The following is a 23,800-nucleotide window of genomic DNA, read 5'->3' as shown; positions in this document are numbered from 1 at the left end:
GTTTGCTTCTAGATGAAATTCATAAAAAAAATTTTTTTTTTAAATTACAAAAAAAATTAAACAGGTCCATTGCCAGCTGTGGTAGTGCAAATTCAGAAATCTGAACACCGGCCATCATCCATAAATCATTCGTTCACTCAGTCAGTCACTGAGGAATTTGACAGAGCCTTGGGTTGTCCGATTTTTCCAAAAGGGCGAAGCTTTGCGATAGACCCCTTGACTTTTGCCTTTACCCAAATGAATTGTCTGTTTCGAATTTTGTCCCGTGAGTTGAAGGTATTGGATTCGTTACAAAAAAAAAAAAAAAATCATGGAAACATTTTAATGAAATGTGTAAGCACAAAAAAGCAATTACAAAAGCAAAATGGGATATTTTTCACAGGGTAATAACTACATTCAGTCAAAAATGTGCAGCTGAAATGCACCCATTTCAAAAACTAAGAACGGACAGGTTTTGGACTCCATAACTCTTGAGAACTTTGTCAATTCCACCAACTTTATCTACGACATAATACACATAAACTTTCTCTGGTTTTAGTCAGAGCTCAGAGAGAACTGAAGAACTGAAATATTCGTGTCTGAGTAGGGACCAAGCTTCTAAAACCACCCAACTATTCAAGAATTCCAATTGGGTGTCACAAAGTACTGTGTCAACGTTGGGCGCATTGGTGCTGCCAGAGGTCCCCTGGTTCTTGGAAGCAGAGGAGGCAGCAAGGGCAGCGGTGAGGCCAGCTACCCTGGTGCTTGCGGGTGTGCGTGATCAGATTGGAGCTTTGGCTGAAGCCTTTGCCGCATATGTGACACACGTGGGGCTTCTCACCTGGCACAGAAAAGGACATTGCTAACTCTGATTTTACCATCTTTTTTTTAATGCTCAAGAAAGATATATGCACACACCAACCAAAATTATTAAAACATCTCACGTATGATGCATACAAACCCACCCGTGTGTATAAAAGTGTGCTTCTTCATGTCCGACTTCTGGTGGAACCGTTTGCTGCAGTACTGGCAGGCGTATGGTCGAGTGTCAGAATGGATGAGCAGGTGAGTGGACAATGTAGATGAGCGCTTGAACACTTTCCCGCACACGCTGCAGCCAAACGCTCTGACGTCCTAACACATACAGATACCAGGGGCGGACTGGGACTAAAAAGCAGCCCTGGACTTTGACTCAGCCCAGCCCACAAGAATCGCTTTACGAAGGGAAACAGACCCCCTAGGGGTGTCCGGGGGCATACCGCCCAACCCCCCAACCCCGGGGAGAATTTTTATTTATTTATTTTTTTTACATTTTATTGTAAAATGCATCAATTTCTTGCACTTTAAGAGAAAATGAAGAAAATATGTCTAGACTGTCACTGTTTGGGTGGCACGGTGGCTTAGTGGTTAGCACATCTGCCTCACAGTTCTGAGATCAAGGGTTCAATCCCGGGCTTCGGCCTTCCTGTGTGGAGTTTGCATGTTCTCCCCGTGCCTGCGTGGGTTTCCTCCGGGAACTCCGGTTTCCTCCCACATCCCAAAAACATGCATGGTAGGCTGATTGAACACTCTAAATTGTCCGTAGGTATGAGTGTGTGCGTGAATGGTTGTATGTCTCCTTGTGCCCTGTGATTGGCTGGCAACCAGTTCAGGGTGTCCCCTGCCTACTGCCCGTAGTTGGCTGGGATAGGCTCCAGCACCTCCGTGACCCTCGTGAGGAAAAGCGGCATGGAAAATGAATGAATGAATGTCACTGTCTGACTTGGGGCACTCAAAGTACTGCAAGGCTGAACTGGAGTTGGGTTCATTTTCTGTACTAGCTCTATGATAGACCTAAATAAACAAATGAAAGAATGTATTTTTCAAAGCAAGTTTTAAGTATTCGGGCAAATTCCACATTCTGAAACTGTCAATGATTATGATGATGATGACAATGACAATAAATTCATTCATTCATGTATCCGATTGATTATAATATATCTCTATATATCTCTGTCTATAAAACAATTTCATTGTTTATGCCATAATTCAGTGGTCTCCAAACTATTCCACATAGGGCCGCAGCGGGCACAGGATTTCATTCCAACAAAACAAGACAACACCTATGCACCAATCTGGTGTTTTACAAGTGTAATCAGTTGATTGCAGTCAGCTGCTGCTTGTTTTAGCAGAAACTTCATTGGTTAAACTGTCGGTACTCGATCGGTTGAAAGAAAAACCAGGCCCCACAGTGGCCCTTGAGGACCGGTTTGGAGACCCCTGCCATAATTAATCTTGCCATACAAATAATAAATTTCAATGAAAATACAATAAACATTTCAAGACAAATCCTGTATACATAACCTTCATTGGAAAGTATTAACCAGAAAACAAAACGATATATAAATGATTAAAAATATATATCAATTTAACTACCTAAACTGTAAAGTAAAACCATTCATTTTATTAATATTTTGTTATATTTCTTCTGAATTAATATTGCTGCTGCGTGTGCATACGTTGTTTTACAGCTAAAATATTTTTTCTTAGGAGAGTGATAGTAGGACTAGCATATTGTAACTTGACACGATTGCCAACGGGTACATCGACTAGCTGGCACTAACCCTTTAATTGTCGTTTATTTCATTTAAAATGTACCTACCTGGTGGATAACAATTGCCAGTATACCGAACAAGTGACCCTCTTCATCCATTTTTACTTGCTCTGCGCTTGTCTGGGGAACTTCCCTCTCGAACTTCCACCAGCTTATCATTACCCCCTCCCTCTTTTTTTCTCTCTCCCTGAATCGGCTGCGCGTCAGAGCGGCTGCCGCTCCCCCTCTCACGCCGGGAGTGGGCTGCTGTTACCCGACGTGGCCGTTGCAGCCAGACTGCTGCTTGCGAAAATATTTGTCAACTTATGACATTTTGATGCTTCGCTCTCCAGTTTCTTTAATTTTTTTCTTCCTAACCTTCTTCGCGCCACCCTTCTCTTTTCTTTTTTTGCCACCACCATCCATATTGTGCATTAACGCTCGTCGCCATTTTGCTTCCACAAGGAACCAATGAAGGCAACTTTGTGCTTCTTCCGTTCTTCTATCAGACTGGCGATGAACAGCCAGGCGCATTGCTGCCACCTGTTGGATTGGATGCGAACTGTAGATAATCAGAGGCAAGGGGGGACAAAAACAGTGATGTATAATGAATGGCGGCCGCCGGCCGTCCAGGGCACCGGCCGTTCTGTGATCCTCCAGAACCCACAGATTACCAGTCCGCCCCTGACAGATACTGTACATTTAAAGTGCCAATGACAGCAGAAATAATGTTCAATTCATATTTCACGTGGTATTTTATGCTCCTGAATGAAATGGACCGCTTGGATGTGTGTGGAAGTGATCGATATATTTATTCAATGTTTTTAATCCCGCGCCATGAAAATGAGTGATATCCGGCCAGAGTCTGGATTGAGGAAGAAAGGGAATGTGACGCCAGCGAAAGAGATCATCTTCACTACAAGCCATCCTTTTGTATGCAGAAGGACTGCGGATTCAGATTTTTGCGGATGTTTCACATCACTCCAGTCCATTGTGCTGCAGGCTTTTGTTGCTGCACCAGGGAGAAATGTGTGAGCCTTTCTGGGTTTCAAAAAGATCCTGTTCACCACAAAGAATGGGCAAAACAAGTCTGACAACCATGGGACCATTGGATGGACAAGGAAGTGAGTAAGCTAAGTGTTTTATATTATGTCAAATACTGCGATCATAGCACACGTTTTAATAAGGAGTGGCTTGCATTTTGTGGGTGACAATGCTCCCTCCCTCGCTTGTCGCACACCATGGTCGCCCGCTGATGAGCGCCCGTGTTCGGGCAGCCACACGCTCTCGTCTGCGGTTCTCGATTGTGTAGAGCCCTCTTCTTGTGACCCCCCGAGAGAGCGCCATCCTCGGCTTGGGCTCGGGCAGCCACACGCGCCGACGTCAGCCTGTTTTTCCATCGAGAATGCGCTATTTTCGTCATTCATTCCCCTGCTGCATCCCCGGCGACGAGCGCTGCTAGCCTGCCAAGCCGCAGAAGGGGAACGATGAGCCAAAGTTTGCTGGCCGCCGGGGGCTGGCCGATCGGTGAGGGCAATCACCCCCGCCGCCGTGTGTGACATAATTCGGGGTAGTTTTGTGTGATTTATCATGTTCGAAAGGCGAAGAAGAGACTTGCAAGAGCCGCTCGGTTTCCTCTGTCTCCGAGTCCCCACTGGGAAATGACAAGAGCCAGACTAACTCCTGTGGCATAAAATACCGTTCGGGAGGTTTAAGAATTCGCCAGTTTTGACCATTATGGAGTAATTTAGTCCTGTCGTACTGAATAAATGCATTTTTCATATTTCATATTCCATTTAGCGCAAGACTGTTATGTGTCATACAATTTATTTAGCAATTGGGGAAAAATACTTAGATCAGTGGTTCTTAACCTGGGTTAGATCAAACCCCAGGGGTTCGGTGAATAAGTCTATGGGGTTCGGCGAAGGTAAAGAGATGCAAAGTCCTACTTTCGTGTGCTGATTAAATCTAGGCAAAGTGGCTTTTTAGACCAGGTTTTGGACTGCTTTGCTCCCAATTCACATTTCTTTTAACTGCTAGTCCTTGATTTGATGGGAGGAGGAACTGGTTTGGTTTGGAAGGTTGACTCGCACTTTGGTATGAGGGAATACAACAGATCAATGGGTGGTCTAAAATTTTGAGGTGTTTATAAAACATGCTGTCAAAATGAAAAGAATTTTGAACCTGAATTTTCTAAATTATTAGCTTGCTAGCTTAGATATATTTGTTTTTTATTTTTATTATCTAATTCCAAGGGGTTCGGTGAATCTACATGTGAAACTAGTGGGGTTCGGTACCTTCATCAAGGTTAAGAACCCCTGATTTAGGTACAAAGAATATCCTGTAAAAATATTGGAGTAGAGAGATTAAAAACATTGATGACATTTGGCAATCTGTTTTTCTTGTTCTGAATCTTCCTCCTCCATTGGGCTGCATTCACTGAAATCGCTATTCCGCTGTCATCACCCAGATGGAGGCGCCACAGCACTATAATGACGAGGAGCTAAACGGCAGATTAAAAGACTCATTTCTCGTCATCTGCGCTTTTGCCAGATTGTTGTGTATAGTCGAATCACCTCAAAATATGATTTTAATTCAAATAATAATGCCATTTAAGATTTTTATGGTGTCACATGCACTTTAATTAGCTCACAGTGTTCTAGAGATTTAAAGATAACTACTCGAAACACGCTGGCACTCTGTTGTACTCAATTGAGGATTAGTGGCCTCAATTTTCATTGGTTATAACTGTACTCGAGAGAGACAAAATGCCCACTTTGATTTTTGTGCTTTTGCAATCACCCCCCCCCCCCCCCCCCCCACACACACACACACACACCTGTTTGGGATTATCACTCTTACCTAATTCACTGCCATTGACAAAAATTTAAATAATTATTAGATTAAAAAAAAAGAGAATATTTACTATTTTTTTGCCCAATTTTTTTTCATCTAACACATAGTATATATTGCAAAACACTAAATACACACTAAATAAAAGAAAAACACCTCCACTTTTTTTTTCAAATTATAACAAAACTTTTCTTTTCTAACCCATTTACTGCCATTTACACAGCTTTCAATTGCAATTAATCAATTATTGAATAGAAACCAAGGAGTTAAACACCCACTTTTTGTAAAGTGGTACTACGTAAGTAAATCAGATTCTTACCTTGCATGTGCGTGATTCACCATCTGTTGTGAAGGACCTGATTCCATGACATTTGTAAACGTGCCTCTTAAAACTGGACAAATGGGCAAAATGCTGCAAAAATCAAGTAATCACACATCAACAACATTCATAAACACTTGTATTGCCGTCATAGAAGAGTAACAGCTGACTTTGCCACAGAGAGGACACTCTTGACCAGCAGAAATTCTCTTTGAGTCGTCACATTCATTATGATGCAAGACGTCCTGTCCTGATGATTTTTGGCTGTCCAAAGTCACCTGAGACATAGGCTGCCCTGGAAGCTTTTCTATTTGTTACCAGGGGGATTGTCGATGAGGAATGTATTGTGTTTCATGATATTTGACTGATAATGTCTACAGTTACCTTCATAGTGTGGGTCCCCGGGAACTGGCTGTAGCAATTCCACGGCGACAGTGTCAACACCGTGTGTGGCATCTGTGACGTACCCCAGGCATGAGTCTCGGTGTCCTTTTCTTTTCCCTTCTTTTTTATCAATGGCCTCTCTGCGTTCTGACTGATGGGGATGCTGCCCTCCTCGCTTTACCAAGAAGGAACGAGGCATCACTCTGGAGGGATGACAAGGCTTAAGTCCATTTCTTCATGTGATCATATTGATTGAAAAGAGGAAAATCTGCAGTAAGCATAATCAGCTGCAGTCATGTTGTGATCTTAATCTTACATTTTAGAACAGCAAGCATATTTTGACAGACTGCTGACCTTTTCAACATAAAGATGTGTCCAGTCTTGTTGAAGCCTTTCATTCTGATTTTGTTTTAAAAATGTTTTTATTAACCCCTTCAGACCTGTATTTTTTTCTGCTGGGCAAAAAAAAAAAAATCTTCGCTGTTTTTTATCCAAACACCAGAACAAAGTGCAATTTTTTTGGTTGAGGATATGTCATGCTTTTGGTTGTTTTTAATGTTAATGTGTTTTTGATGAGAAATGAGCACTTTACGTTATCCTTTTTTGAAGTTGCGTTTGGTCAACCATTTTCAAAGAGCCAAAAATAGCAAAGAGGACGTGCCAAGCTTCATAATTTGATTCCGATGGGTAAAGTGTTATCCAATTATCTTCCATAACTGGCAATAGAAACTACCGTAATTTTCAGACTATATGGCGCACTTGACTATAAGCCACCACCCACCTAATTTGACACAAAAATTACATTTGTTCATAGATAAGCTGCACCGGACTATAAGCCGCAGCTGCCCTCACTGTTGTATGGGATATTTACACCGAAAGATATTAACCGGTAACAATTTATTTGACAGCGGTATCATAAGACCAAATGAACCACCATGAAGCTTTGAGCAAATTGGCTGTAAAGCTTCATAGCTTCAAGAAGCTTCATTTGGCCATCACTGATCGCTTGGGGGAGACGGTCAAGCTCTCTTGCCACCTGCTGCCAAGACTGTTGTCATCCAACATGCCTCCTAGCATGAATTGCAGCGCTACGGATGTAAGAAACAATCAAAATTCATGTTCTGTGCTCCAGGGGTTGGACAAAATAATAGGAACACCTTAAGAAAATCAACAAAAAAAAATTTACGACGGTGTATAGTGGGTCCGCCTTTTGCGGCACTTAGAGTCTCAGTTCTCTGAGGTACTGATTCATACAACTTGTGAATTGTTTCCAAATGAATTTCAAGCCATTCTTCAGTTAGAATACCCTTTAACTCTTTTAGAGACGATGGGGGTGGAAATCGACGTCTTAACTGAATCTACAAAACTGACCATAGATGCTCAATAATGTTGAGGTCTGGGGATTTTCGCTGGCCACACGAGATGGTCAACTTCATTTGAATGTTCCTCATGCCATTTTTAACAATTATATTCAATGATTATGATGCCAAAATGTTAAGTTTTTCCATTATTTTGTTCAACCCTTGTGCAGTTTCTTCAGTTACTGTTCCAGTTGTTTCATTAATTGCTACACTGTAAAACCGACCAATACATCTTAATCAAAATAAATAAGTTAACATAACTTAAACTATGAAAAAAGTTGGAGTCACTCATTCCCATAAAAAAGTAGAACTCAAAAATGAATATTTGTTTCAATAACTCAGTTGCTTTGAGTGCATTAGAAGTTTTGGAGCATTTAAGTAGTGGTAATATCATTCATTCTTTTTTCATCTACTAATTTTCTTTAAGTTAATCTTCTATCAAAATAAAATTGTCTCATCTATTTTCAGCTTTTCCTGTTATTTTAGTTACCAAAACTGTATTAACAAATAAACTAAAGAATGCACCCAATAGCTCTTGATGAGCTCCCAAAGTGCAAAGATTTGATGTTAGCACAAAATCAATCAGCCAACATGTTTGACTAACAATGTAAACACATTTGCATGTACACACACAAAAAAAAACATTGTGTTGTAACATTGTTTTTTCCCCAGAAAGTATTTCTTCTATTCAAACTGTGTGTGTGTGTTTTTTTTTTTAAAAATTAAAAAAAAAATTTTTTTTATTAGTAATACGTTTGCTTTCTTTTTGTGCGTTTGGATTTTGGTAGAACAAAAGGTTTTATATGCGAGAAAGGAGAAAGAATTTTTTGAGTTTCCCCACTCTGGAATAAATAAAGCTTCTACTCTTTATTAAACAGAAAGAAGCCCAGAATGTTGGACTGTTTTGTACCATTAAATTGCAGACGTCACTGACGGCACACCAGCGACCTTCGTTCCCCCCCCCCCTCCCCATACTTGTATTCCACTGAATCAATTTTTGTAAACATCACTCGTCAATCCTGGAAGGGCGGTAAATGCGCTGAGATTGGCAGCTGTCCGCCTACCAAATTAAAAGAAGAAGAAGAAGACTAGTCTACTCATCAAGGGGTAAACTGCCCGAAAAAAAGAAGACTACACTAGCTTGTCAGAGATCTCACTGCTGCGAACGTGCGATGTGCCCAGTTGCACTCTCTTTCAGTCGGTGCGGAGTAACGGAGTTCGGCAGTCGTGACGTGAGCACACGCTTCGTTGCAAAGTTACTGGAAGGATTTGCTGCCATCGTCACACATACACGGTAATTTTTTTCGGTTATTTTTACTGTTTTGACAACGTTTTGCTTATAGTGCGGTTTGCTATGTCAAAAAAAAACAGCTCCCGTAGGATTTTTGTGCCAAAATTGATTTTTTTGCTGTTTTGGCTTCTATAGGGACCAATGTGATAGAAAATGAAGGGTGCCAAATTTTCTGACCCCCACCCCCATTTTTGGGGGGACATCTATTTTGGGACCTCCCTGAACAGTAAAATAGAAGTCCGCCTGGGACTACTCTTATTAAAATGGCTGTAGAACTGTTGTGCTTCAGTTGTATGACACCAAATTTGGAGGAGATGCAGCTGAGAAAATGTAGAACATATCAACATTTTTATGGTCCACTGGTAAATGCTATTATTGATGTTATTCACACTTCAACTGTAAGTTTTGTTAAGACGAAAATAAAAACATACATTTCTGGTGTAGTTTATCTGGAGTCCTTCTGTCCTGTTAGATGTAATCACTAAACTTCCACTTAGAGTACATTTTCCAAGGTGTCACCTTTACATAGACACCAGAATTGTGCATCTGGACCCTGTACTTGCTGACCCATTACTGAATAACTTTGGCCATGTCTTTTCAGGTTAGAAAAAAAAAAAAGCCTGGAGCTAGAGATAATGGTTTTGAATGTCCAATATGTGTAATATTACAGCTGTTTCATATGTTTTAAAGTATTCTGAGTTTTAGTATAACACTATTAAAACAGCTAAAAGACTATTTGTCTGACGTTTGGTTCTTCAACTTGGACACCCCAGACTGACCCTATCCCTTTTTGCCAAATGCCTTTCCCAATTACATAAAAAAAAAGACTAGAACTCCACTCTTTCAAGCTGGATATTCTACACTTTGCGGAAAAGGGCCAGAAGCGCTTTGAGGACTTTGTCTCTGAACGCTTGATTTCTACATCAACATTCTCAGTGTGGGGCAAAATTAAAAAACTCAAGTTGAAGACATTTTCAAACTGGATGGAAAAAACAAAGGTGCATGTTGGAGACAAGGTCATCAAATTGCGTGAAGAACGTGAACTGCTTGGAAGATTTCTCATCATCCAAGGCAGTAGACCAAGTCTAGTTCCCAAACTTTAGGAGACAGTTGGACACTATGATATGTCAATGGTTCCCCGCTCTCTGTGTGCTGTGGATGGATCCGTGTACATCCCTACAGACAAAGCTAGTCTCATGCATGCAATTGAAGATGCTAAGTCAGAGCTCCCTGAAGCTGTCCCACATCCTGATCCAATGCAAGATTCTCTTGATGTCCCTATCAAAGTTCTGATAATTGATGCCATAGGTGTGCTTCAGACCATGAAAACGACACCAACCATGCAGAAGCTGTCAAAACGTCAGGATGCGTTCAACAAACGCATCAAAACAATGATGGCAGGTTACTCTGAGGGTCGAGTTGTCTTTGATCGATATATGGCAAAATCATTAAAGAGCAAAACTAGACAAAAGAGAGCAACTACTTCTGTAGAATATGAAATCCATCCTGAGATGAAGGTCACTATGTCGATCAAAGATCTCCTCTCAGCATCATCAACCAAGAAGAAGCTGCTGGAGTACTTCTCTAAGGACAGTTCTTTTCTTCTGGTTGTGACATCTTCATCAAGGGACCAGATTTTGTAGATGCACACACACATGAAGAAGCTGATACCCTGATACATCATCAAGTCCTTGCATCTGCTGCCCAAGGTGCCCCACGAGACATTTGTGTTTGGTCATCCGACACTGATGTCGTCTTTCTGCTACTTGATTTAGTATCATGTAAATGCATTGCATTTCCATCTTCTTTGACATTTTCAACAGGAATAGGTGCAATGAAACGAAAGATAAATGTTTTTGAGCGTGTTTAAGTTATTGGACATCACAAATGTCAGGGATTACTTGGCCTGCACAATTTTTCTGATGCTGACTGGGGGTGGGGGTGGGGGAGGATTTGTTGGAATATCCAAAAAGACGTGGATCAATGCATACCTGAAGCTTAATGATGATGGTCGGGCCATTGACTGCTTCAAGGACCTTGGCAAGGGTTCTATTCCCCCTGCGCTTATCAATGGTGAGCCCCCATCACTGGTGAAGGCATTGGAGAATTTTGTCTGCCGCGTTTACAAGTCAAAAGGTCCAACAACCCTGCCATAACTCAGATGGGAACTATTCCAAACAAAGGACCTGGAGAGTGAGATGCTACCTCCAACTCATGCTGCATTGCTACCCCACATCCTACGGGCCCATTATATCACAATGCGAGACAAACTTACAGGACAAATTGCCCTGAGCTTCCGCCAATTGAACAGAATGGCTGGTGTTCAGAGAGTAGTGGATATGTTCCTGTCAGGTGTCTTGTCCTCCCTGCCCCGCAGGCAATAGGTTGCAAGGGACAGTGCAGCTGCTCAAGGAATCACCTCCCTTGCACTCCTCTTTGCAAATGCTATGGTGGAGACTGCGCAAACACGAGAAAGGACATTCCAGAAGAGGACAGTGATGATCGTCAATTCCTTTATCGTAACCTATCTTTGTTCTGTTCTGTTTTTGTGGAATTTAGCAGTATGTTTAACTGAACGTTAAACAATAAAAAAATCTTACTCGACTTCTGTGTTATGTACATAACAGAAACATGTTAAATAAGGGTCTACCACAATGTCTTTTAAACACCATCTATCACATTAAATATGACATATTTTCTCTTCCAATGAAAACGGCAAATAAGTTGTTTTTACCTAATTCTGTACAATTAGACAATGCCATAGGATGGATGCCATCTTGGGTTTGACAATAAATAAGTAAAGGATGACAATTTAACTTTTCAGTTGAATTCCTTGAGCCCTAAAACCTATGATTAGACACCGAAATCAGCTTTCTAGCTCAAATAGAAAATGAGATATAGCCATTTTAAGCTCCTGGCAGCCTAAATGGACGCCATCTTGAAAATTAGGCATTCCCAAGAGTAACGTTTTACTCAAATTTTTAGTATGTCCTTCAGCATGCCTAGATTTTCCAGAATCAATAGAAAAAAACGATTATCTATTTCCAATGGATTAAATAAATTATTTTTCACATATTGAGCCATCTATTTTCTATAGGGGGTGCTCAGAAAGGGGGGGGGGGGGGTGTCAGAAAATTTGGCACCCTTCATTTTCTGTCACTTTGTTTCCTATAGAAGCCAAAACAGCAAAAAAATCAATTTTGGCACAAAAATCCTACGGGAGTACATACCATACTGCACTATTAGCGTAGCCAGGCTGTTCAAATTGGACGTGCGTAACGTGAACGCTGATATGTGGTGTTTGATTAGTTTGCACACTTCAGCGCTAGCCAGCACTAGCTAGGTTGCACGTACTCGTAGCATGTGAAATCCGATACTTTCCCGGGCAACAAATAAGCGCCTATCAGAGTCCTGAGACGTTTCCCGGGCACCAAAACGACAGCCAATCAGAATCCTGAGAACTTTCTAGGTTTACGCAGAATGCAGATAGACCAGGGGTCCCCAACCCAGTCCTCAAGGCCCACCGAGGGTCCTGGTTTTTTTTTCCAGCCAATCCAACAGAGACAGTTGACCCAATGAGGCTTCTGCTAAAACAAGCCACACCTGACTGCAATCAACTGATTGCACTTGTAAAACACCAGATTGGGGAAGAAGCGTCGTCATTTTGTTTGGTAGGAATGAAATCCTGCACCTACAATGGGCCTTTGTGGAATAGGTCGGGGACCCCTGAGATAGACGACGAAGGACTGCAGTGCAGTACAGGAGAGAACAAAGGTAAAATAAATTTGTCTAGCTCCATATAAATGGTAACTTTGGTACTTCTGAAGAAGGTGGATGTTTTTTTTCTTCTACAACTTGTGGTTTTATTGTTTTACTTGGCTTTTATGTAAGCAATCAAATGCTACATAATCCAGGACAAAAAAAACGAGTTTGTTGCCTCCCCTTTCAAAAACCTTGGATGAAATTATGTGGAAATGTAAATTGTGGGGGTTTTCTACTACCATTAAAATTCTGTTATTGAGACATTACCGACTCTGTCATGGCCAGTATTCCACAGTTTCACCTTTACCTTGCTTGTATTCAAGTTGCATGTGCACGTTTAGCACTTTTAATTCATTGAAGTGCCACTTGTCAAAAATACATTCCGTGAAAAAGGTGGTAGTTGGAGCCAGCCATGATGTGACGTTAAATCAGATATTTCATTGCCCTGTGTGTGATTTTAAGCAGCCATTTGTTGAGAGGGACATTGTATCTAAGGGGACATTTAAGGAAGAAAGAAATGGTGCCATGCCCATTTAGAGCTTGCCCATTTAAAACAAATGTTTATTCCACATTCAATGCACACAAATGCAGGGAACATCAGACTGCATCAGACTATGATGTAGCAGTTATGGTGCAAAATGTTTCAGATGTTTCCCAGGATAGTGACATTGAACGTGATCCTATGGAGCATTCAGTTGACAGTGAAATTGCCTCAGTGGCAGGAAGCAGCACAGATGATTTAGCAGAGCAGCTGCAGTACAATCTGGCTGCTTTTTTCTTGAAAATCCAAACTATTCTCCATGTATCACAGAGGGCAACACAAGAAATCATTGAGCAAATTGATCAGTTGTTTTCACTGTCACAACCTGTTGTCAGAGAATCTGTAATCAAAATTCTAGAAAAATATAACTATACTTTTACTGACACTCTTGTTAATGAAATTGTCCAAGCAGTTTCAGAGAGTAATGTCTTGCATAAATCCGTTACTTCTGAAGGACCTCTGTCAACAGCTAAGAGGAGAAAATCTTATTTCGAGGAGAAGTTTCCATTTATTAAACCTGTAGAGTACTTAATTGAGTCATCACAGCGTACCTATATGTATGTACCCATTCTCACATCTTTGCAGCTGTTGTTGCAGAAACCAGATGTACTTGAGAAGGTTAAAGAAACAACATCACATTTGCCTGGACAGTATTTGTCATACTGTGATGGTTCCTACTATAAGGAAAATCAGCTTTTTTCAGATGAGGGTAAAAAATTATCAATAATTCTCTATATTGATGATTTTGAAATCACAAATCCTTTAGGAACATCCAAAAAAATCCATAAAGTATGTGGGGTTTACTGGACATTAGCTAACATTGCAGCTAAATATCGTTCAGTACTCCACTCAACTCAGCTAGCTCTTTTGTGCAATTCAAATGATGTACGACGGTTTGGACATGAAAAGGTTTTTGCTCCTCTCTTGAGTGACTTAAAAACTCTTGAAGAAGTGGGTGTCTACATTGAAGCAGTTGGTGAATGTTTCAAAGGCACAGTCTACTCTGTCGTGGCTGACAACCTTGCTGCCCATGGGTTAGCTGGTTTTACAGAGAGTTTCAGATCTACTTATTTCTGCAGGTTTTGCCTTGCTACCCAGACAGAAATGCAGACATCAGATGCAGTAACTGACGGTTTTGAGATGAGATCCAAACATTTTCATGACACCCTTGTTCAAGAAACACAGACAAATGACAGCAAAGACAATTATGGAGTAAAACAGAGTTGTGCTCTCTCTGACCATCTCTCCTATTTCCATCCAATCACAGGATTCCCACCAGATATCCTGCATGACCTTTTGGAAGATGTGGTTCCTGTGGAGTTGGCACACTGCTTGAAAGGTTTGATTGCAAAGCGATTTTTCACTCTGGAAGAACTGAACAATGCTATTCTGTATTTTCCCTACCAGCATTCTGATAAGGTTGACTGCCCTCACCTAGTTGCACAGAATTTTGCCAGTCGAGGAACAGTTGGTGCGAATGGGCATGAGAACCACACTTTGCTTAGACTGCTCCCTGTTCTCATTGGCTCCAGAGTGCCAGAGGGGGATGCAGTATGGGAGGTGCTAATGGAATTAAAATATATCGTTGAGCTTGCTATGTCACATACTTTCACAGATGAAACCATTCAGTATATGGCCTGTAAAATTTCAGATCACAGGCAGTTACTTCAGGAAGTCTTCCCCAATTTAAGATTGCGACCAAAACACCATTACATTGAACATTATCCATATCTGATAAAGTGCTTTTGTCCTCTGGTGCATCTCTGGACAATGAGATTTGAGGGGAAGCACAAGGTATTCAAGAAAATAGTTCGTGACACTCATAACTACAAAAATGTGTTAAAGACTTTGGCAGAAAGACATCAAACCATGATGGCATTCTATCTGTCATCTGAGAGATTTTTCAAGCCACCAGTGCAGACTTCAAATGTTGAGTCTGTATTTGTTGCGTCATTGCCAACAGAGACACATGCATTCATATTAAGCATTACAAACAGCAACAGTGTGTACGGCACAAAACAGGCAACCATTCAAAGCACAAATTTTGTGGTAGGCATGTTTGTTTGTAGTGGGACACATGCTGCCTTGCCTGAGTTCAAAGAGATCAGAAAAATATTGCTTGTTGGAAATGTCTTCTTTCTATTAAAAGATTATGAAACCTCATATGTTGAGCATTTGCGGTCATATGAATTAACCGATCATAAAGGCAAGAGCTATTCGGTAAAATCTCTGCGTCAGCTACCTGACAACATGCCACAAATTGCCCACAAGGTTTCAAGCAAACTTGTTCTAACAACTAAACATTTCATTCCAGTGTCTGAGTAGAGGAGCACCATCACACCAAGCATCCTCCCTGAGCCCTTTTCTGTCAGTGCTTTGATGAGGGTATAAGATCACTTGGACGTTTTCCAGGAGCACAAGACAACATAAGTAAAGGTAAATTTTATTGTCCACTATGACCCATGTTTTATGGACTCCATGTTTGTTTAAAGGTTACTGCACACTAATAAGAATATTAGACTGTTCAGATATGTTGTCTACTTTAGCTTTTACAGTGCCCTCCATAATTATTGGCACCCCTGGTTAAGATGTGTTTTTTAATTTCTAATAATTTTTTTTTTTTTTAATTCAAATAATATGGGACCTTAATGGGGAAAAAAAGAGAAAAATCCAACCTTCAATACAAGTGCATTTATTCAGTGGGGAAAAATTCCCACATAAGGAAATAATTATTTGACATCAAATAATGTGTGTCACAATTATTAGCACTCCTGGTGTTGATACTTTGTACAACCCCTTTTGCCAACAAAACAAGGTCTGGGGACTGAGATGGCCATGGGAAGTATTAACACCAGGGGTGCTAATAATTGTGACACATTGTTTGATGTCAAATATTTTTTTCTTTATGTGGGATTTTTTCCCCACTGAATGAATGCACTTGTATTGAAGGTGGGATTTTTCTCTTTTTTCCATTAAGGTCCCATATTATTTGAATTAAAAAATTATTAGAAATTAAAAAACACATCTTAATTAGGGGGTGCCAGTAATTATGGAGGGCACTGTATAAGAAGCTGTACATATTTTTTATTTTTTTTGTGTGTGTTTCAGGTGTCCCTAACAATGTAAATGGAAGCAACTGATGTTCTGAAACTAAGAGTCATCCTTGATGATTTCAATGCTGAGAGACTTATTTTACCCTCTCGTCCAGAGACCGTAAATGCCCTAATATGTGAAGTCAGAACAAAGCTGAACCTGCACTATGACTTTCGACTTCAATTTCAAGACCCAGAGTTTGACAACGCCCTTTGCAATTTAGTCAGCATAGAAGACCTGCCATCTAAGGCCACTATTAAAGTAGTGAGAATTGTTGAGTTAGATCAGAGTTCCACCAGCACAGATGACACTGTGTTACTGTCTGATAACAGATTTGCCAGAGCGACTTTGCCAATGGCCAGCCATCTTTGTTGTTCCAAGTTTCTCATTTGAGGTGGAACATATTCTAAGTGAGGGCAACTCTGCATTGATGACAGAGGGGAAAACTACCAGGTTGACCAGATATCAAAAGCATAACATACTGGATGTTATGGCTGCTGAAATATACAAGTATAAAGCATATCCAAGTACCATTCAGATTGCCTGGGCTGCAGAGGCTCTGGTGATAAAACACCCCTGCCTGAAAGAAAAAGGTTCCAAAAAAGGCTATGATGGTTGGCTCAATAGCCTGCGCTTCAAGATGGGCAACTACAGAAACAAACTTAGCAGGGCTGGCATAAAGGATGTGGCAGTAAATGCAGGGAAGCGCAGCAGGTTCAATCCAGAGGGTGGAGCATCCAGAGCCAGCATCAAAAGACCCAGAAGAGGAGAAGTCAACTACCTGCCCAATTACCCCAAGGAGAAAGTAATCAGACTTTGGAAACCAAGAGGCTTGCGATGGTTGAACAGTTCAAGAGGACCTCAGCAGATAGACATGATTCTCATCCATCAGCATATGCAACGTACCTTTGCACTTCGCCGAGAAGAAATTGTGCATTCTGCTCCTCCCATTGCTGAACTGCAAGATAGATGGCCTGCACTCTTATGTGAAGCACAAGTATGTAAAAACTCAAAACTTACTGTTTTGACAGAAATTTACAAGACGTACTGTAATTTTCGGACTATAAGCCGATTGATTTATTTGCGTTAATAGGTAACACTTTATTTGACAGCCTCGTCATAAGAATGCCATTAGACCACTATAATTATGACATCACATCATCATGAAAAACATGACACTGACATGGGCATTAATGAATGTCATCCGGCAAACATTGTCACTAAATCCATTTATGTCCATTCCAGATCTTTTACCTTCATTCAAAGGTGAGATAATTTGGTGGTTGCAGCTTATAGACAGATGCGCCTTATAGTCCAAAAATTACGGTATTGCCAAAACTCTGAGCTCAAATGTATCTCTGGCGGGCCCATGATTTTGCAGGCTTAACAGCTTCACTGATCTGTCGTACTATACTATGAACCTTTGCTTTCTTTGAGGCTGACACTTCGGTCTAAGCTTCAGTGATCTGTTGTGCTGCGCCTTCTATATGTCACAGAAAAAGGCGCCTCATTTTGACCCAGAAGGTCAGAGCACCCAAAATCGTCTGGTGTGTTGACCTCGCCACAACACATGGCAATGTAAAATTTGAAAGGAATCTGTGCACATATGTGATCCGTAGACCACTCACAGGAAACTATCTGCTAACGCATTACAAAGTCAATCTATAATATCCCCGTGTGTGTCACTTCACCAGGGGATACAATCGTTAATTGAAGTGAGTAGTTTAATATAGTGTGTGCCTAAAATGTTTGAAGAATTCAGTTTGACAATCTCTGTTTGATGTTGTTGTTTTTTTTGTATAGCTCTACAGTGAATTCCATAGGATCACCAATCAAAATCTACCATTCAACTTCTTTGCTGCACTGGACAAGTACACGCCCCAGCTACTAAAGCTCTACAAAAAGAGGAAGACCAGCAGTTTTGCTCAGAAGATGGAAGCAGTTTTAGTGGCATATGAGGAACAGGTATGTTATTTCTTTGTTCTTGACACTAGGCATTACATTGATTTTGAATATGAATAATGAATGCTGACATTCCCTGACACATATTGTCTTTGTGCAACAGGACAAGAATGACATCGGTGCAGCTAGAACAGCGGCCCTGGCGGCTGGCCTACCGCTGTACCTAAAGGAGGACTCCTCAGAAGTGTTCAAAACTTGCAAGGTATTAGTGTTTTTTTTTAGAGCTGTCCAGACTAGTCGACATAGTCGACGTCATCGATGACGTAAATCCGTCGACGAGCACAACATCCCGTCGACGGTTAATGAAGGGTTAAAAAAATATATGCACGGAAAGTTCAGAATGTCGGATGCTCTGTATGTAAGCGGGGAAAGCGGCACAAAGCCAAAAAACCGCACCAGAGTGTCCAAAACATTGACTTATTTCAAAGAAACAAAGGAGCGTACACTCTTCCGTCCTGTCTCTTCAATGCCAAGCTTGGCTAAACGTCGGCCGTGAATAAACACCTCAAGCGCCGTAACCCAGTTTGTAATTTTGTTTTTTTGTTTTTTCATTTTTTGTACACCAGAGGGTGCTGTCGCCTTACTAAATAATAATGTTTCATTGACAATGGGCCTGTAAGCGCTATTAGTATTGTTCTTAATGCTAAAGGTTTATTTCATGTTATGGTTTATTTTATAGTATAGAAAATTATATAAGGTTAAAAGGTCATAAATATATACAGTATATACAGTGATTGCACTTAAGGGAGAGATTGTCAATGATAAGGTAATAAATTAAGGTAAAGGCAATTCATATATGCAATTCATTGATATATAAATAAGGTTTAAAAGGAAAAAGGTGAAAAGTTTTCGTTAATTTCTAATTGTGTTGTTTTATTTGTGTGCATCGTAGCTTTTAGAGTGTGATCACATCAAGGATGGAATAAAAGTTGTAAACCATCAGTTTAAGAGACCATCTTTTCAATCAAGATGCTACACTAGTTAATTCTATCAGCATTTCAACTCATTGTTTATTTGTGATTTATTATTGTTATTTACGTGTTTATTTGTACTTTAATAAATAATTTAAGTGTTCCAATATGTTTTTTGTGAATTGATAAGCGTCAACAAAAATTTCATTGCTAAATTAGAAAACAAAACAAACAAAAAAAAAAATTTTTTTTTAAATGATTAGATTAGTCGACTAATCGTAAAAATAGTCGGCTGACTAATCGGGAGAAAATTTGTCATTTGGGACAGCCCTAGTTTTTTTTCCAATTACATTTTAGAAGGAGTTAATATCCTTCCCTATGGAGGTCGATTTGTGTCTTTATTATTCAATCAAAAAAAAAAGTTGCTTCAATCAAATAAAAAGTTGCTTCAATCAAAATATATATTTTCAATCGAAGAAAAAGTCACTTCAATCAACAAAAAAAATGTGTTTGAATGCAAAAATAAATTTGAAACTCAAAAATATATTTGAAAACTATTTTTCTTTGATTGAATTTTTTTTTTTTTTAAGTCAAGGTTTTTTTTGATTGAAACAACATTTTTGATTGAGTCATGTAATTTTGCGTTTGGACCACATTTTGGCTAGGACATATGTGTCTTTATTATTCAATCAAAAAATAAGTTGCTTCAAACAAAAAAATATATATTTTCAAAAGAAAAATCACTTCAATCAAAATGTAAAAAAATTCAATCGTAGAAAAAAAGGTTTGAATGGGAAAAAATATTTGAGACTCAGAAATTCGCATTTGAACACTTTATTTTTCATTCGAACCGTTTTTTTTTTTTTTTATTGAAGCAATCCTTTTTGTGTTTGAACTAGGCATGTGCCGGTATGATATTTTGACGGTACGATAACCGTGAGCAAAAATACCGCGGTTTCACGGTACGGTATTGCAATTATAGCTCAAAAAATTTTGAGATGCATGGGTTAAATTTTGTTTTTTTCCATTTAACAGGATTTTTTTTTTTTTTTTTTCAGACCATAGTTGCAAATTGGAACATGAATATATTGTTAAAATAAATAAATTATCAATATATATATATTTTTTTAAACAAAATTAAACTAAATATGACTTATAGACTATACTCACAGCCACAGCTGAAGTTGCTCAAGATTAGAGCAAGAACAAAATAATTTCTATAAAAAAGTAAAAACACTTGTTAATTTTTTAAAATTTTTATTTATACTGCATGACTTTTTTTTTTTGAATGTGGAAAACCTTAAGTGAAGTTTTGCCATTTTCAGCCACTGTCTACATGATGTCATGCCTTTGTGTTAAAAAGAACATAAAGAATTCATAAGTTAGTTAAAAATGTATAAGTTAGTTAAAATGTCAATATTGTTGTGGAAAGGTTTCATCTAAAAAATAAAATAAAAAAAACATTGGGAGTGAGACCTCCTCTTGATCCAGCGAACGTGGATTTGTGCTTAGGGCAAGATCATCTTTCGCAATTAGCGATCTTTGATGCTTTCACTTTTTCCCCTTCATTCAATCGAATCAAGCTTGTGTTCTCACTCTGCGGCTGTCACACTCAACAAAGTTGCTCTCCCAGGTAAGCCTAGGCTAACAATAATCTTTGTAAGCTTTTAGTTAGTTTTTATATTGAATTTAAAAGGAAAATGTGTGTTTTGTTTTTGGCGAACTTTTTCCATGGTGCTAATCTGTTGAAGCTACTCACATGGAAAAATCTAATTGTACAACATTTTAAATGTATTCATTTTGTATATTACACTTACCATGATTTGAGAGCTCAATAAATTGAAGAACAGTACGCCTTATGTTTGGAGTAATTGTTTTTGGGTTAGCTGGCTGGCTAGCCGATAGCGTCACTTTCACACATAGCAACAAACGGGAGGGGGTGAGCGCTGCTGCGCCAAGCCGCTTCTGGCTGCATTTTTGACACAAGAAAAATAGCGAATACCGAACTACAGTCTGACGGAAAATTTTAGTGGTTTTGAAACCGCGACGTTTTCACACCACGGTAAACCGTGAAACCGGTAACCGGCACATGCCTAATTTGAACCATATTATTGGTAAGACATTTGTGTCTAAATCATTCAATCGCAATAAAAGTTGCTTTAATCAAAAAACTATTTTTAATCAAAGAAAAAAAACATTTGTAAAAATATATACTTTTTAAAAAAATATATATTTTTATTGGAAATATATATTTTTTATTGAAGTGTCACTTTTTTTGGAAAGCAAAAAGTTTTAAACTCTTTCCACTTTCAAAAAAAAAAAAAAAAAAAAGTTTTGAACGCACTTTTTTTTTTTTTTTTTTTTTTTTTTTTAAGTGGAAAAAGTTTTGGAGGCACTTTTCTTTTTTTCGATTGAATCATTTTGACACAAAGAATCAACTTCAACGCTAGTTCCGGTGTGTTGGAGTGGCAGGTGACTACGCCAATGGCATAAAAGTATGAAGCAAGAATAATGGCCACCAGGGTTCCATCCAGCCATCGGACTCTGCTGGAGTCCAAGCCGAATTTAGGTCACCTGTACAGGGGTGTAACATCGGCATATCACCGGAGTGCCCGCGATGGTACGGTGCCCTGGTGCTTAATGTGATTTAACACGGCGAACTTCACCCTCTGCCCTGATGTGATGGTTGGCAATTGGTTCCAACCGGAGTGTCCGCGAGTGGCCCGACACTAGCCAGCCCAGTAAGCGAGTGGACTACCGGCGAGTCGCCGGCGTCCACGCCGGGAGCCCGGTCCCTTCAGCTTTGAATGAGTTCGTGTCACTCGCGGGCCGTCCACTCGACAGCCGGCCTCCACGTCTGGGGGGCGATATCGGGGTCCGACTAGTGTGCCGCGACAGGGCAACGTATCGTCGCGGGTACGCCGGTGATGTGCCAATGTGACACTCCCGTACCGGTGACCTAAATTTGGCTTGGACTCCAGCAGAGTCCGATGGCTGGATGGAGCCCTGGTGGCCATTATTCTTGCTTTTTCAATCGAAAAAAAGTGCCTTCAAAACTTTTTCCACTTCAAAAAAAAAAAAAAGTGCGTTCAAAACTTTTTCCACTTTAAAAAAAAAAAGTTTAAAACTTTTTGCTTTTCAAAAAACGTGACACTTCAATTAAAAAAATATATTTCCAATAAAAATATATATTTTTTAAAAAAGTATATATTTTTACAAATGTTTTTTTTCTTTGATTAAAAATAGTTTTTTGACTAAAGCAACTTTTATTGCGATTGAATGATTTAGACACAAATGTCCTACCCATAATATGGCTCAAACACAAAAAGGATTGCTTCAATCAAAGAAAACAGTTTGAATGAAAAATAAAGTGTTCAAATGCGAATTTCTGAGTCTCAAATATTTTTTCCCATTCAAACCTTTTTTTCTACGATTGAATTGTTTTACATTTTGATTGAAGTTATTTTTATTTTGAAAATATATATTTTTTTGTTTGAAGCAACTTATTTTTTGATTGAATAATAAAGACACATATGTCCTAGCCAAAATGTGGTCCAAACGCAAAATTACATGACATCAATCAAAAATGTTGTTTCAATCAAAAAACAAAACAAAACTTGTCTTAAATTAAAAACAAAATTTCAAAGAAAAATAGTTTTCAAATATATTTTTTTGAGTTTCAAATTTATTTTTGCATTCACATTTTTTTTGATTGAAGTGACTTTTTTTTTTTGATTGAAGCAACTTTTTATTTGATTGAATAATAAAGACACAAATCTACCTCCATACCCCCCCCCCCCCCCCCCCCAAAAAAAAATTGTAAATATCACAAATAGCAGATGACAACTCCCTTCTCATTACATGGAAGACAAATTGAAGGTAGTTAACTTCAAACATCGAAATAAATTCTCTTAGGTTAATGTAAGATTTAATCACAAAACACCACGAAGCTGCGTTAGTACGTTGAATTTCTTTTTTGATGTTCCTTCAGCCTTTTAATAAGCTTAATTACAGTATTGTATTCTCTTTTCAGGATGATTTGGCAGCAGCCCAGGAGGGGGCAGTGGCTCTGGTGGCAGTGGTGAACGATGAGAAGGTGCCTGCAGGAGTTCCCTTTGAAACTCAGCATGTGATGATTGTTCTTGAGGATCAATTTGTAATGTCTCACAGATCTTGGGCTGATTCAGTTGTAATTTTGTTTGGACTAGTTTATGCCCTCCATTTGAGTTACCCTGAGAAGCTAAATGGCTTCTTCGAATTCATCCAGGTTGTCCTCCTAGGTCTTGATGATGGGAGAAAGCAGCTCAAACCTAAGTTACAGGCGTTGAAAAATGAGCTGGAGTAAAGAGGTTAGGAGTTTATTGTTGAAGGTTACATTTCTGAAATAATAATTTGTGTTTGCATTGGTAATGTAAGATTGTTACACGTTTTACGTTTGTAATTTTGAGAAAAGTACCTTGTGTTCCAATTTGAATGTTGAGCTTTCAACTGAATAAAGGGTTCAAGTTGTGTGGCATATCTAAAGTTTTTATTGTGTCAATTCAACTTAAATATTTTAACGCAATCGGTTTCCTCAATTGAATTGAGTAGCTACATGTTCTCAGAACTAGAATATAATAATTTACTTTAGTGGAACAAAACTCAGTAATGATAACTACATTTTTAACATTCAGGTAAAGAAATTCTGTTTAAGTCAGTGTTACTTAATTCAGATAAATTCAGTTAAAACAGTTTAAATAAATTAGTAATTATTAGAGTGACACACACTTATT

General features: G+C 39.2%; 2 protein-coding genes across 4 annotated transcripts; one reads left to right on the top strand and one right to left on the bottom strand.

Moving 5' to 3' along the window:
• On the bottom strand, positions 1 to 10,982 carry LOC130921078 (zinc finger protein Gfi-1b-like). Its single transcript, XM_057844721.1, has 7 exons — positions 10,965 to 10,982; positions 10,751 to 10,872; positions 6,108 to 6,310; positions 5,894 to 6,030; positions 5,724 to 5,816; positions 945 to 1,113; positions 1 to 820 (listed from the first exon to the last, which is right to left on the bottom strand). The coding sequence occupies exons 1-7, from the start codon at positions 10,980 to 10,982 to the stop codon at positions 651 to 653; spliced, it is 912 nt and encodes a 303-aa protein (XP_057700704.1). The 3' UTR covers positions 1 to 650.
• Positions 8,493 to 23,537, top strand: LOC130920129 (sterile alpha motif domain-containing protein 3-like). 3 transcript variants are annotated; one of them, XM_057843059.1, is made up of 8 exons: positions 8,539 to 8,575; positions 8,651 to 8,762; positions 14,330 to 14,401; positions 15,377 to 15,498; positions 16,171 to 17,152; positions 17,959 to 18,120; positions 18,221 to 18,319; positions 23,062 to 23,537. In XM_057843059.1, the coding sequence occupies exons 5-8, from the start codon at positions 16,460 to 16,462 to the stop codon at positions 23,371 to 23,373; spliced, it is 1,266 nt and encodes a 421-aa protein (XP_057699042.1). In that variant the 5' UTR covers positions 8,539 to 8,575; positions 8,651 to 8,762; positions 14,330 to 14,401; positions 15,377 to 15,498; positions 16,171 to 16,459; the 3' UTR covers positions 23,374 to 23,537. The 3 variants fall into 3 exon arrangements, with proteins under 3 accessions (XP_057699041.1, XP_057699043.1, XP_057699042.1); XM_057843058.1 differs by having other exon boundaries at positions 8,493 to 8,762; XM_057843060.1 differs by lacking the exon at positions 14,330 to 14,401 and having other exon boundaries at positions 8,493 to 8,762.
• Positions 23,538 to 23,800: the final 263 nt, after the last annotated feature.

This window comes from Corythoichthys intestinalis, chromosome 8, assembly GCF_030265065.1.
Source record: "Corythoichthys intestinalis isolate RoL2023-P3 chromosome 8, ASM3026506v1, whole genome shotgun sequence".
Lineage (NCBI taxonomy): Eukaryota > Metazoa > Chordata > Actinopteri > Syngnathiformes > Syngnathidae > Corythoichthys > Corythoichthys intestinalis.
The sequence above is the reverse complement of the archived record's forward strand: the minus strand, read 5'-3'. Positions and strand labels throughout refer to the sequence as shown.

Bases quoted from the DNA above. Each gene is read 5' to 3' on its own strand.
- LOC130921078 (XM_057844721.1), bottom strand. The intron at 6,311-10,750 runs GTATGCATTGAT...TCATCCCTCCAG, and splicing joins CCATCATCATTAAGCTTCAG to AGTGATGCCTCGTTCCTTCT. The intron at 6,031-6,107 runs GTAACTGTAGAC...GGTAACAAATAG, and splicing joins CGGGGACCCACACTATGAAG to AAAAGCTTCCAGGGCAGCCT.
- LOC130920129 (XM_057843060.1), top strand. From the start codon at position 16,460: ATGACACTGTGTTACTGTCTGATAACAGATTTGCCAGAGCGACTTTGC. The intron at 17,153-17,958 runs GTATGTAAAAAC...TTTTTTGTATAG, and splicing joins CACTCTTATGTGAAGCACAA to CTCTACAGTGAATTCCATAG. The intron at 18,121-18,220 runs GTATGTTATTTC...TTTGTGCAACAG, and splicing joins TAGTGGCATATGAGGAACAG to GACAAGAATGACATCGGTGC.